The sequence below is a fragment of the Cystoisospora suis genome (genome assembly GCF_002600585.1).
Source record: "Cystoisospora suis strain Wien I chromosome Unknown contig_3011, whole genome shotgun sequence".
In the NCBI taxonomy this organism is placed as follows: Eukaryota; Apicomplexa; class Conoidasida; order Eucoccidiorida; family Sarcocystidae; genus Cystoisospora; species Cystoisospora suis.
In genome coordinates, this window is record NW_027155806.1 from 1 (window position 1) to 12,573 (window position 12,573).

The 12,573-nt window shown below is 53.7% G+C and overlaps 3 protein-coding genes across 3 annotated transcripts in view; 2 read left to right on the plus strand and 1 right to left on the minus strand.

Annotated features, from left to right (window-relative positions):
- Window positions 1–124: 124 nt before the first annotated feature.
- CSUI_006016 (phenylalanine--trna ligase alpha subunit) lies at window positions 125–2,988 on the plus strand. Its single transcript, XM_068066181.1, has 8 exons — window positions 125–259; window positions 454–560; window positions 968–1,061; window positions 1,387–1,479; window positions 1,621–1,715; window positions 2,078–2,149; window positions 2,421–2,525; window positions 2,754–2,988. Exons 1-8 carry the CDS (start codon window positions 155–157, stop codon window positions 2,827–2,829), a joined length of 747 nt encoding a protein of 248 aa, XP_067921838.1. The 5' UTR covers window positions 125–154; the 3' UTR covers window positions 2,830–2,988.
- Window positions 2,989–3,539: 551 nt separating this feature from the next.
- CSUI_006017 (ankyrin repeat-containing protein) lies at window positions 3,540–7,310 on the minus strand. The gene is made up of 8 exons (XM_068066182.1): window positions 6,725–7,310; window positions 6,538–6,616; window positions 6,303–6,441; window positions 6,162–6,217; window positions 5,972–6,042; window positions 5,816–5,882; window positions 5,688–5,725; window positions 3,540–5,580 (listed from the first exon to the last, which is right to left on the minus strand). The coding sequence occupies exons 1-8, from the start codon at window positions 6,984–6,986 to the stop codon at window positions 5,375–5,377; spliced, it is 918 nt and encodes a 305-aa protein (XP_067921839.1). The 5' UTR covers window positions 6,987–7,310; the 3' UTR covers window positions 3,540–5,374.
- A 146-nt stretch (window positions 7,311–7,456) lies between these two features.
- CSUI_006018 (u2 snrnp auxiliary factor or splicing) overlaps window positions 7,457–12,573 on the plus strand; it is a 15,296-nt gene continuing 10,179 nt past the window's right edge. Inside the window, exons 1-5 of the mRNA XM_068066183.1 lie at window positions 7,457–7,645; window positions 7,920–8,443; window positions 8,941–9,473; window positions 10,715–10,924; window positions 12,158–12,272. Of these exons, the coding sequence (XP_067921840.1) occupies window positions 8,286–8,443; window positions 8,941–9,473; window positions 10,715–10,924; window positions 12,158–12,272 (1,016 nt within the window). The 5' untranslated portion in view covers window positions 7,457–7,645; window positions 7,920–8,285. The remainder of the gene's footprint in view (window positions 7,646–7,919; window positions 8,444–8,940; window positions 9,474–10,714; window positions 10,925–12,157; window positions 12,273–12,573) is intronic.

Below are 12,573 nucleotides of genomic sequence, written 5' to 3' on the forward strand. Positions count from 1 at the left end.
CGTCACCATGGTGAGATCTTGTGTTTGGGACCCGTACCGTTTGTGGTTCCGCACACGTCGAATGATTCGGACAGTACGCGTAGTTTGCACCCCATGCGGTTCGCTTATAAGGTGGGCGACGTTTTTCAGGTGTGTTGTTCTTGTATTTCAGGAGATGTCTACAAATCAGTATGCGGATTCTTCGTTTTGGTGCTTCGACACTCTCTTTATGCCCCAGCAACATCCAGCGCGCGACGCGCAGGACACGTTTTTCCTTCTCGTAAGTGCGGCGCTGGAATGAGGTCTGCACTCACATTTGAACGCGGGATCGTGACCTTTTGTTTTGTGTTTCCCCTTACGACTGGGTCATGCTGTCACGCGTGGCTACTCGGGCAGAACGGTTGGTAACAGTTTCTGCCGCATGGTGATTGTGGTGCAGATGCGGCTCGTGTTCCCAGTTTCTTTTGTGAGCAGGACCCTGCCCATAGTGATACTAAGAAGATTCCTCGCGACTATCTCAACAGGGTCAAAGATATGCATGAGCACGGCGGTTGTGGGTCAACGGGCTGGCAATACAATTGGTAAGCATCTCAAGGAAGTCACATCACAATCCAACAAGAGACCGCACTGCTTGTTAGCAGCCCACCACTCCGCACCCTTATCGCCATCGGCGGAGTCCGTGGTGTAGGGCAGTCAGATCACCTTCCCCGCTCTGTCCCCGCTACGATTGCATATACATTCTCAAGGCGATCCGGTGTCCCCCCAGCTCTCTCATCGACCGGGTGGTCTTCGTGTTCTGTCGGCTCTGACTCGGCTAGTTGTGGACCGAGCCATATTGCGTGTGCGACAGTAGCGGCCATATATACGAAAAAATATGTTCGGTTATAGGCGCGGCCCTCTGGATAGCTTTGGCAATCTTCAGGCAGTCGGGTTGCGAGGACGCAGATGGATCTGCTTTTGTTTGGCAGTGCCGTTTGTTTGTGGCCAGGTCCGTAGAGGAGTCAACGGCTAATGTCATGAGAACTCACACCACAGCCACCTCGGCGCGGCTGCTCTACTCGCTTGCTCAAGAAATCCAGATGGTGGGAAACTCAACACCTGCCGGCAGAGCGAGGCCCTTGTGAAGACGACTCTAGGCGCAGTGTGGTTGGCGTAGCAACTCAGGAAGCGACTGCATATCCTGGATACACATAATCCATAAAGTGGGCGTCTCTTTCGGAGATCTGGCGGATAAGTAATATCGCAGCTGGAGATGTGGCAGAATGTTTTCTCCGTTGTCCCATCAGGTGCAGGGGTGGGGGCGGCCCGGTTGCGATTTTCGGTTTTTTCGATTGGCTCAGTATCGTGGGAAGCCGGCATATCCGACTAACGTGTCCACTGCGTGCGGACTTGTTCTTTTGCGTGCAGACGGGTGCCTTTAGGCCTCGGAGGTTTTTTTCCATTGATCGGGTCTTCCGTAATGAAACGCTGGACGCGACACATCTGGCGGAATTTCACCAAGTACAGCATTTTCCGGCGTTGTGTTTCACTAGCGCAGAGCGCCGACTTCCAGTCCAGATATTTACAAGTGTTCGATATCGTGTGGCGCGTTTTCTGAGTTCACATGTCGCGTTGACCTCGTTCTTGCTGCCGTCGATTCAGGTAGAAGGACTGGTGGCAGACCGTGGTTTGACGATTGGTCACCTGATAGGAATCATGAAGACATTCTACAAGCAAATCGGTATAGAGAAGTTGAGGTAAGATGAAAGTGTCTTCAAGTGGGGGTGGGAAGGCTCGGGGTCACCTGAAATTTTATGGAGTTGAATGTCCCCACGTGATTATGGGAGATAGAGCCCACTCTACGTGGATCACGATCCACCACGGGAAGCTGGTTACTACAGTAGTGCAACCAAAGCAGAGTAAACGGAGATCGCGTGCCGGCTGTACGGTACTGCTTGATCTCTGTACAGCAAAAAAAGCCTTCCGGAAACTTACAGTTGTCGTGTTTGCCGAGGGTAATAAGACTTCCGTCAGCAGCCCCACAGCGCTTCCCCGCTCCTTGTTTATGGGTGGGCCGTGTGCGTGCTGGATTGAATCCGGTGCATCACCTGCGTCACAGGTTCAAGCCGGCGTACAACCCGTACACCGAGCCATCAATGGAGATCTTCGGGTATCACTCTGGTCTGAAGAAGTACGCGTGTGCAACAACCGTCCGCCCGCTGCTGGCTGAGCGAAGATCTTCCGCATAGCGCACAGATCGTCAGTTCCCGGTTTTTTTCTCTGGTTTTACCTCGAAACGCCTGTACCTCGAAAATGCGTGGTTGCGAAGTCTTGCGAACAGAAATGGCTCGGTTCTGGAAAAATATTATTTAATAAAAATGCAGTCACGAACGCCTGGTGGGAAGTCTCTTCGCACCGGCTCGAGAAGCGTTGGACCGATGTGCTGATGATCATACCTGCAGGTGGATAGAAGTCGGCAATAGTGGAATGTTCAGACCCGAAATGTTGCTGCCTATGGGACTGCCAGAAGACGTTTCCGTCATTGCCTGGGGTCTGAGCCTTGAAAGGTAGGTCACGACAGGAAGGAAAAGGGCGCAGGACATTCGTAGTGTAGTGGCCCTTTTAGAGGTAGCTGCTCTCCTACTTTCGGTATTGAGGTACTCCCTTGTGGTGCTTTCGGACAAGGGCTACAGCTCTATGGTAAACCGCCACTCTGACCTCTCGTTTTTTTGCGTCTGAAGACCGTTACGGCGATAGGCTCCCTGCCAAGAGTGATGCTTGTGCTCGTGTTCCAGGCCAACTATGATCCGGTACGGCATTTCTAATATCCGTCAGCTCTTCGGCCATCGCGCAATGTTAGGCATGGGTTAAAAGTGCTTAGCCTGAAGGTCCTCAAAGGCCAAAGCCGCCTTGTTCTGTTTCGTTGTTGCACCTGTGCCACGGGCGGCAGCTCAAGTCAAACTGGAGCAACCGTACGGGACAGGGAAAACGTGTGGTTTTCACTATCTGTTCCGTCGACTAAGTTGGCGCCTCTTTTTTGTGGCTCTTCCTACCGTTGTTTCGTGGTATACACGTGAGATGCTTCCCACGAGGAAAAACTCGCGTTGTGCACGTCACATCGGAAACTGTCGCACAGATTCTACCTCTTTATCTGTTACACTTCCTCAATTGTGCTCGGTAAAAGCAAGTGCTCCCGTTGCTAGACGAAGGATGTAGAAGCAGCACGGGCGAGAGCGAAGTTGATGTGCGGTGAGAGCTAGGTATACCTGGAGGCGGACCGCAGATGCAAGTGAAGGTGCCTGCCATCCAGGAGGTTGTCTGGACAGCGTTCCTACTCTTGCTGGCATCGGCGTTCTCGCGAGTCTTGGTTTTTGCGGAAGCCCTCAGAAACATGTGACCGCCTCAGGCGAGTGACACCGAGTAACGTCCACCAGAACTGTAGTCCTTTCGGCCCACACGGAAAGGACTCATTCGGACGCGAGGTGTTGGCGAATTCAAGACATCCGGATATTCCATTTCTACTGATACAAAGGTCGCACGCGCGACTAGGTTCTTACTGACATGGTTGCTTCACTTATTGACCGGGGAGGGTGTGGTGTCCATACACCCCCAGCTGAAACTCGTGATTGCCTGAGTATTACACTCTGAAGATATTTCTCTAGCACCCACTATAGTCGGCTGCTGGGTCTACATTGGTTGATGACGATGGGAAACAGAACTGCGTACGCGTTCATCTTCCTTACTCTGGCTCGATGCGGCAGCTGCCAGGTTGCGTCACCAGATTCCCAAGCAGCGGTGTTCGGCCCGTACCCAGGGGAAGAGGTACCCGCCCCCCCCCCTGTCACTGCAGAAGACGCCCTGCTGGACCTCAAACGAATGCTACCGGAAGTGAGTACTGGCCTGGAGACAAGGGGAGCCCAAATTCAAGCAAACTCAATCATATTCGAGCGCAAGGGAGCGGGTTCGTGAGCCACCACGCAACAACGCGTCCCGCGATTGGGCAAGTATTAACCACATTTCCAGAGGCCGCGAAAATAACAGGAGAGAAGACGAGTCTTTTCCTCTCTGGTTCACGTGCTGGTCTTCTGAGCGCCGACGGCGAATCTGGCACTCTAGTGTTCGAGGCGCCGACAGCCGTCGACAGTGATCTGTCTCTCAAGGGGCCTGTCACATCTGACGGCATCACGGAATGGTAAACATCAAACGCGGTCAATCCTGATACCTCCCGATACAGAGATGGTGTACCTAGGAGCCTGTGGAGTCTGAACACCTTCGATTCCTACCCACTCGAGGGATTTTGGACACCACAGGTAAAAAACTCGCCCGTCCGCCCATTGCGAACTCTGCCCGAAGTGTTCATTCACATGCGTAGGAATTTTCCACTTGCGGCGCAAGCACAGATTACTTTCTTGGCGGCCCATGGTATGCAGATAAAAAACCAACGCTCCAGTGCAGCTTGAGGAAGTAAAGGCCTCCGGAACAGCAAGTTCGGCGCCACCCGCGCCACTGGGACGTACCTTAATCTGCCTGCCCACTCCGAAGTGATGATTAAGGGTCGAGTTCACTACTTCGATCAGTGGACAGGTTTGCCAAGCGCGCGCAGACCCCTCGAAAACGCTACTCTAAGACCCTACGTCAGGGCAGAGCGTCTACATGAAGCTTGGAAACACCATAGTCTGGACAGGTACCACGATTCGTCCCTGCTGTTCGGGGTGGTATGCTATCCCGATCCCTGCACTTCAGGTTCCCATAATTGGTGTCCAAAGGTACGAACACCAAGCCGTGCCACGCCAAAGTTTTCCTGTCTGTAATCCCGATTTGGGACTCTGACAAACTCAGGGGTTTCCCCAAGTAAGTCCAACGCTGATATCCGGCAACTGCACTCGTACGGCACAGCCAACTCGCCCAGGACTGCGCAAAACACGGAATTGACGCTTGTGGCCATCCATACCCGGACACTCTCTCGGTGAGCCGGTCTCCATTCCGAGTCCGAGGTTTCACTTCTTCAAGTGAACCACTACAGAGAGCCTTGGAGGTTACTGTTCCTCATTCGGCGCCGTTTCTCGCTCTCACCTTCAGCAGGTATGATCGACTGTAACTCGGTTTCAGTTTACAAACACATTTACGGCGGGTGTGGTAGCACTATCGCCGACGGATCCAATGCGTGCACGGCGTCGTGGGGCATCGACGACATAGCAGTCTACCTGCGGTGATGGTCCGCTATCGGTCCCAGCAATACTGGTCTTCCGGGCGGACTCTGAACTAAAGCACTACGGGCGCGTTCTTGTCCTCCAACACCGCCGGAGTTTCGAAAGGTTCGAGTAGCACGGGCGCTGAGATAGCGCCTGACAGTGGAAAATAGACCGCAGTGAAAGTCCGTACTGAAGCAGATCGACCCGCCAGGGTATTGATTGCCTTAGTGTGTAACAGCTCTTATTGCCTCTAACAGCTGGTCATCTGCCAGGGCGTCTGCCAGGTCAATAACGGTTTCCCCATCGTGGTTTTTTAAGGAGAGATCGGGGCGTCCACGTAACAAGAGCGAGGCCACAGCGACGTTGCCCGCAACAACTGCCACGTGCAAAGCTGTTTCGCCGCAGTTATCCTGCAAATTGGGATCGGCTCCTGAACAAAGGAGAGACGTTGGGAATATGGACAACCTCCGCTGAGATGGAGAAGCTTTCCTGGAGCACAAACTGAGCCAGTCCTGATGCTCACGTCAGCTCGCGTACCTTTGGCCAGCAGCAACTCAACAATGTCGGCGTGTCCCCTACACACATACATCGTAGCCAACGACGCGATACACTCTCCGGAGTTCGGGTCGCAGACTGAGAACTCCCTGTTGAAGCCGACAGCTTACCTATCAGATGCCAGATGAAGCGCCGTCATATCCTCTTCATTCTTGGCGTTAATCATGGAGGGATTAGCTGTACACAGAGGCCCGAACCGCGATTCACTCTCTTTCTAAGCCTGACTCGGCGCAGAATCCTCCAGAAGCTTCTCCTGTTTGCCGTACCTGACAAAAACCGGGACACGCCCGAGATGTGTCCGTTGGCGGCGTGTCTCAAAAATAAGTCTACGTCTGATCTGAGAATAACAAATCAGAAACCAAGCGGACACAACCGTCACCACGCTTAAGGGCACACCCAAACTCAGTTCCAAACTCCGTTGGAACAGCTGACCAAGGAGTACACACACGAGCTTACAACGCGGACTCATCCGGCTCTTCGACGTTTCTTAAGGAACTCTGAGGTCTCCCAATCTGCGAGGCGCACAGACCGAGAATGCATCGCGCTGTGGAACTCGTGCATGCAGTCTTCGAGAGCCGAGGAGACCCTCATACTTACTGGCATGCTGCCTGAGCCGCAGGAAGATCCACTACGGCCAGGCCGTGTTGTGCGCTCTCCCGATAGTTGCCTCGCAAGACCCAGATATGCGTTCCGGGCCTGGTCGGTGGCCATTCCGGCACATGCCGACCAGCTTTCCCTGCCAAACACGCCACCACGCACCCTGCGTTTGACCTCTGCAGTTGAAATCGGGGTGTTGGGACGCATGACAGCTTCTCATACGTGCAATACTCACCACTTGGCAGATTTGACAAAGTCTAAACCACATGGCTTCGACCCAGTGCAGTCACCCTCCGTAGCTTGTTTGTAGAGCCCTGCGGGCAGAAACCCATGCGATAGTTTGCCGCAGTCTCCAGACCAAAGCGTGCGGACATATTCCTGCAGCTCATCGAGGACTACTGATGAGATCTTAGCTTGTTTACCGTAGAGCTGTAGTTGCTCACTGGATGTGAGGCTGGACGCTCTTGCTGTTACCCAGAGCACTGCATCTTCGTAAGTTTCAATTGCCACCTCTGTATCTCTGGGTAGATGGGCCAGCACCTCCAGCGATCTGTTTCTTCGGCGAAAGAAAGACCCCAACTGACGGAACCACCGAAGGCACCCAGCTCTCCACAAGGTATACCCGACAATACAAGTGGAGGCAGTACAAATCACAAGGAGCTTGAAGGGTGTGCGCTCCGCCATGGCGCCCCGGTAGTAGGCTGGGTTTGCGGTTGGGGCGAGCGACGTGCCTTCGCAGCTGAGACTACAGCAGGAACGGAGCTACATCAACTCGAGACTCAAGAAAACCATCAGAACTTGAATCAACCTACGAAATGAGCAGCGACCACCGGAACTCAACTGCCGTGCCACGTGCGCGTCATCCGCATTGACAACTCCTGGGGGGAAGACTGAACGCCGCGGAGCCGCAGGCTGAGTTGCAGATGCACAGCCATGTTAACTCACTGCACACAACAGCCGTGGTCTGAAGCACATTAGCTGTATTTGGCTGATTGGAGTCCAGTTCCGTTCGTGCTTCTAAGGCGATCGCGCGTATGAAATCATGCAGAACGCCCGCGCATGCAGTAACTGACACCGTCTCCTCACCAGTCGACGCATGTCCACCAGCCTTCGCTGCCAGCAGCACTGGCACAGTCACGAATGTGCCGGTTTCCCTCGTAAAGCTGGTGCAACCTCGGCCTCAAGCAAAGAGTAGCAGGAGAGTTACAGCGCGTCAGGTTTTCTTTTTTTTTTTTGATCCATACTCGACTGTGCGATGCCGTCTCTCCTTGGCAGCTAGTCCAGATTTGCTGGGGTCGCGGTAGCGAGTTTCGCCGGTTACTCGTTCTCTTCACTTTTCGTACGTAAGTGAACATACTCTTTGAAGCAGCTGCAGGCTGTACTTCTTTTTCTGTGACTTTTGAGGGTTCTTTGTCCTCTCTGGCTGAAGCCAGCTCTGAGGAATTCAAACAGAGTGCTTCCTCACTGCGGTTGTTAGGGTCCCCTTTGTTTCCCTACAGAGCAGCGCATGCTTCGCCGGGAGTTACCAGACGTCCTGGCATTCTGGAATTTTTAAGCCGGCTGGGATCCGCGCTACTGGAAACTTTGGTGCCTTGTTTTATTAATTATTCCCCGCAGATTTCCGAAGGCTTTCTCACTCGCTTTCCAGGCGTATTCTTGGGTCCTGCCGAACAGTCATCGTGGACTCCACATCAGGGCGGCAAACTTGCTCAGCTGTTTCCTCGCACGACTGAAAAATCCTACTTGGTTCTTTTCTTTGTTACTCTCGCATCGAGACATTGGCGGACTGCCAGAGGAAGCTATCGATACCCTGCGTGGTCCGGACAGCGTCACCGACAACGCCTGTCAAGGTCGTCCGAACAGCAGTCTTCGTGGCGTCTTCCTCGTGTCGCTGTCTCCGGTTGCCTCGCCCGAGATGTATGGAGGAAGACCTCTGCTCTTGTGTCATTGTGGCGCGTGAACGTTTTTTTCTGAGGTGTTTCTATGGATTCGAACGGGGGCACTTCTCGGCATGGCTCGCGCAGCCGTTCCGGTAGTCCTGGTCACACCAGTGGCCGGAGCGCCAGTAAGGAATGGAGGAGGGACTCTAAGTCCCGAAGAAAGTCTCGGAGTCCTGATTCCGGGCGACGGAAAAGAAGCCGGTGAGGGGGGCGAATTCAGTTTTTTTATCTAAACCGGCACGTTTTTGGATACATGCGCGTAGGAGTACGAACTATTCACGTACAATAGCCGTAACGCAGCTTCAACTGGGATAGCAAGAGACAATACGGTGTGTTTCAGCGGACTGCTTACGCTGCAGCTGGCGAGGGAGACAACGGAAGGCGTGCAGTGTTTCATGCAGTTCGGGCACGTGTAACTCCAGCTGGGTACACCGTTGAAGAACTGCTGTTTTCATGCTTGAGTGGCATGCAAGTGTGCTTGCTGTGCTGTGGATGGTCGCCCTCAGGTCTTACACTACGTAGAATCGGAAGGATGGACGTCTTGTTCAGAAGTCTGGAAGAGAGTCAGGCAGCATTGCTTCGAACGGTAGACAGGAAACGAGAAGCACCTCATGTGGAGCATTATTTTTTCAACTCCGGCACTTTTCACACCCTGTTTTCTGATGCGTTGCCTGTCTGCGTCCGTTTCGGGTTCGTAGGTCCCGAAGTCAGGATCGTCACGCCAAGCGCCACAGCAAATGGGACAGCAAAGTCCCGGATGGCACCTCTTCATCTGCTTCGTCCTCCAAGTTTTCGACAACGTGCCTAGCCGCGTCGGTTGCGCAGGCACCCGCCGCGCCAGGGGCAACGAGCGCTGCTATGGGGTTCGTAATGCCCACGGTTAGTGACACCCCTACAGTCTATTCCGGTCCGCTCATTCTCGGTCCCCCACCGGACAAAGTGGCTGCAGCAGCTGCCCAAATCACGAGCACACTCAACAGCAGGATCCAGCCACCCCCTCCCTCCACCGCGCCTCCTCCCACCTCTGTTCCTGTCGGGCCTGTGGCTAGCGCTGCTCATACGGTGGCAGCTGCTGCAGCGAAGAGCGTCGCGGCCAGTGCTGTAGTGGGATCTCCTGGCGTAGGCGGTGGGGGCGGGACTGCATTCCCAGTTGTGTTTGGCCCAAGGAAGACAAACGACGCAGACGCTGACCGGAAACAGAGAAGGCTCTATGTAGGAAACTTGCCCCCAGGTAAGTCTGAAAGTTAAGGGAGCTGCGACCTTCTTTGCTACTGTTACGTGTAAGCGCGATACGTGATATCTATCGTGTGGAGAGGACTCATATATCCTTCCTCGGATTGAAGAGCCTGCGCTTGATGACTGCTCGCTAGTTTCGTCCCAGAAGAAGGCACTAATGGCGCTCTGACAGTGCAGGCATTTGCCACGTCCATACTGTTAGTAACGTCCTTTGTGCAACAAGAGCAAGTCGTCGTCCAAGTGCGAAAGTCTAGCGGAAGAGAGCACCGCACGACGCATTGTTGCATTTCTGCTCTGGAACTCGGTTCGGAGTCTCTGAAGGAGACGCTGTTGGAGGTCACACGTGAAGGGGTGGGTCCAGGTGGGGGACGGGGTAGGTAAGATAGGGAGCTTGGCGAATAGTTGAAGGTCTGATGTGATCTGGTGGCGGAGTCTCAAAAAGAGGTGTGGAACGGATGCCCAGGAATCCAATCTCGCTCTTCTTCCACTGGTTGGTCAGTGATTCACTTGTTGGGTATTCAGTCAGTGTGATCGGACAAACCGAAGGCCAGGCATTTTGAAAGCAGTGCGGCCGCTATGAGGTGTCGATTGTCCTGATATCGCAAGGGATTGCGAGGGTGCGGGGGAGATTGTCCATCAGTGTACAACAACATACTGCCCTGAGGGTTTGACGAAGCCCGTCGAGCCCGTTCCACTGTCAAGTATCTTGCGGCGGAATTCCTTTCCTCGCCACCCCTTCTGAGGACTCGTTCCCCCTGTCGAAGCAAGGCATTCCAGACAAGCCAAGATAGCCCCGGATGCATTACCAGGTTTCTCACATTCATAGCTTACTCTTGGATTCGCTTATGGTGCACGACGATTTCTCACATAGTCAGCCCCACGTGATGCTGACATTTTCCGGTCTCTGTGCCGGTCACTCGAGGCCGTTCTTGGTGACTGTCGTAGGAGTCCACCGGACAGCAGCAACCACCCGGTTCTTCCTCGATTGCTGGTCTGCTCCCCTGCCGTACCAGAAGACAGGTCGGCTTGCGTCGAATAAATCCTATGCGGAGACGTGACATGGGCGATGGTAGCGAGCATAGTGTGACACTCACCCTGGGGAAACCGAAAGAATCCCCGGTGGCCCGGGTTTTGGTCCTTGCGCTGTATTCCGCATGGTGCATGGTCAGGGACTGCAGGGGTGGTGATGACAGTACAAATTGGAGAGCCCGAAAGGCGGTGTGTTTCATTTTACAGGCTCGACGCAGCCGGATGTTGTCGGGTTCTTCAACGGCGCATTGCTCGCGGTGAACGCGCAGACGGGGTTCGTAAAGGAAGAAGATGACAAGGCAAAGGGAGAACAGCTCCTGCCCGTGGAACGCTGCGAGGTCTTCAATGAGTCGTCACGGTTCTGTTTTCTGGAACTCAGAAATGAGGGTTACACCGTCCTGTGCATAAAGCTTGACGGTAGGTGCCACGATATTACGTATGTCCCCGTTTCTTGTTTTTCTTCTGGTAGATGTACGGACTACAACTTGAATGGCATTGCGTATAGTTTTCACAAGAAGCCCGTCCTCTAGGTGCCTGTACTGTTGTGCTGACTGCAAGGACAAACACTTTCTCCATGAAGGGTATAATTTTTCAGGCGTCTCGGACAGTTTGGTGTTGCTGCTGTTTCTGTCCTGGTATTTACTCCAAGTAGTGTTATCGAGCGGCGAACCGACAGGGGGGGGGGGTTGGCAGAAGTAACCAGGAGACTTCGAAGTCCTAGAGTTACTGTTCAGCGCGCGTGCGGAGCCGCCTGGCTTCTGGCAGCCCTGGTGACGAACCTTTCTGGGAAACTGAATCTGACACACTTTGACAAACTGCCGTCCAAGGCTTATGTGAAAAGCGTGTTCTGCGTTCACTTTCACATGCGCATGCATCTCTGCAAGCATATCTGGTTACCATCACGGTGTGCGTCTGCGAAGGCCTCGCCTGTGGCAGGGGACGGGGCGAGCTTGTGAGTTCTCTTTTTCTAAGCCGATGCGGAGACGCCGGAAAAATCTGAGTTGCCTCCCCAGGTGTGTGACGTTACGCTTTGGCACGCGTTCTCCGTGCGTGGGCCCGTTTTTCGGCGTTTGGATCTGCAGATCAAGCAGCATAGTCTTCGGCCGTCCTGGTGAACTGTCAGACCAATGTGAAACATTGGGGTAAACAGCTTCATTTGCGTCTGGAGTGCGTGTGTCGGTGCTCGCGGTGCTGTCTGAGCCGTGACTGCCGCTGGGGACGCGTGCTACGTTGTGTTCCTCTCTGAGTAGCGGGTAGAAGCACTCTTTGTTTTGTCGCAGTTGGAGGGATAAAGTAGAGAAGAACGGGTGTTGGACGGCTTTTGTTCACAAAGGACTTGACGGTGCCTGGACAGGAGAAGGCCATAGAGTCAATGAAACACTCCAGAAGTTGAAAAGCGGCATATAACTCACATATCTGTGCGTTTGTTGCCCCGAGTGCGTCCACAGCAATCAGCGAGATCTCCACATCAATCGGCAATGCTGGGTGCAGGCTGCGGCACTGCGTCTGAAAAAGGGGTGCAAAAGTCTCGTCTCTGTCTTCGAGGCTTGGCTTGCTGAAGTAGAGTAGCTCTCTGTAGAAGAGTTTTCGTGTCAACCGGCATAGTATTTTGGCTTGAATTACGCGTTGTTTCGAGTTGCTCCCGTACAGGCATAAACTACAACGGATATTCCCTGCGTGTTGGCAGGCCCCACGATTACGTTCCCCCCCCGGACGGAGACCCGGCTCTTCACACGCACATCCCTCTTCTTGATGATGCGCGCAAGTAAGGAGGGCGTGCTGTCGTGCTCAGTATCCAAGCACGACTTACTCCTGTGATTTGTTGCTCGGCATGCAGTCCCTCTTTCCTTCTTTTTGTTTCTACAGACGCACTGTGTCGTCGCTGCTTGACTCTCATGACTATTAGCTTAGGGTTTGCTCTGGAGACATTCAGTCGACGCTGCACTCACACGTACGCGTCCCTGACGAACTGAGTTGATATCGACCTGCTTTCTTTGTGTAGTACCTTGTGGCCCGTTCCAGGAAAAGGGGGGAATGTCAGTGCGCGCTCTTTTACAAGGCTCAAG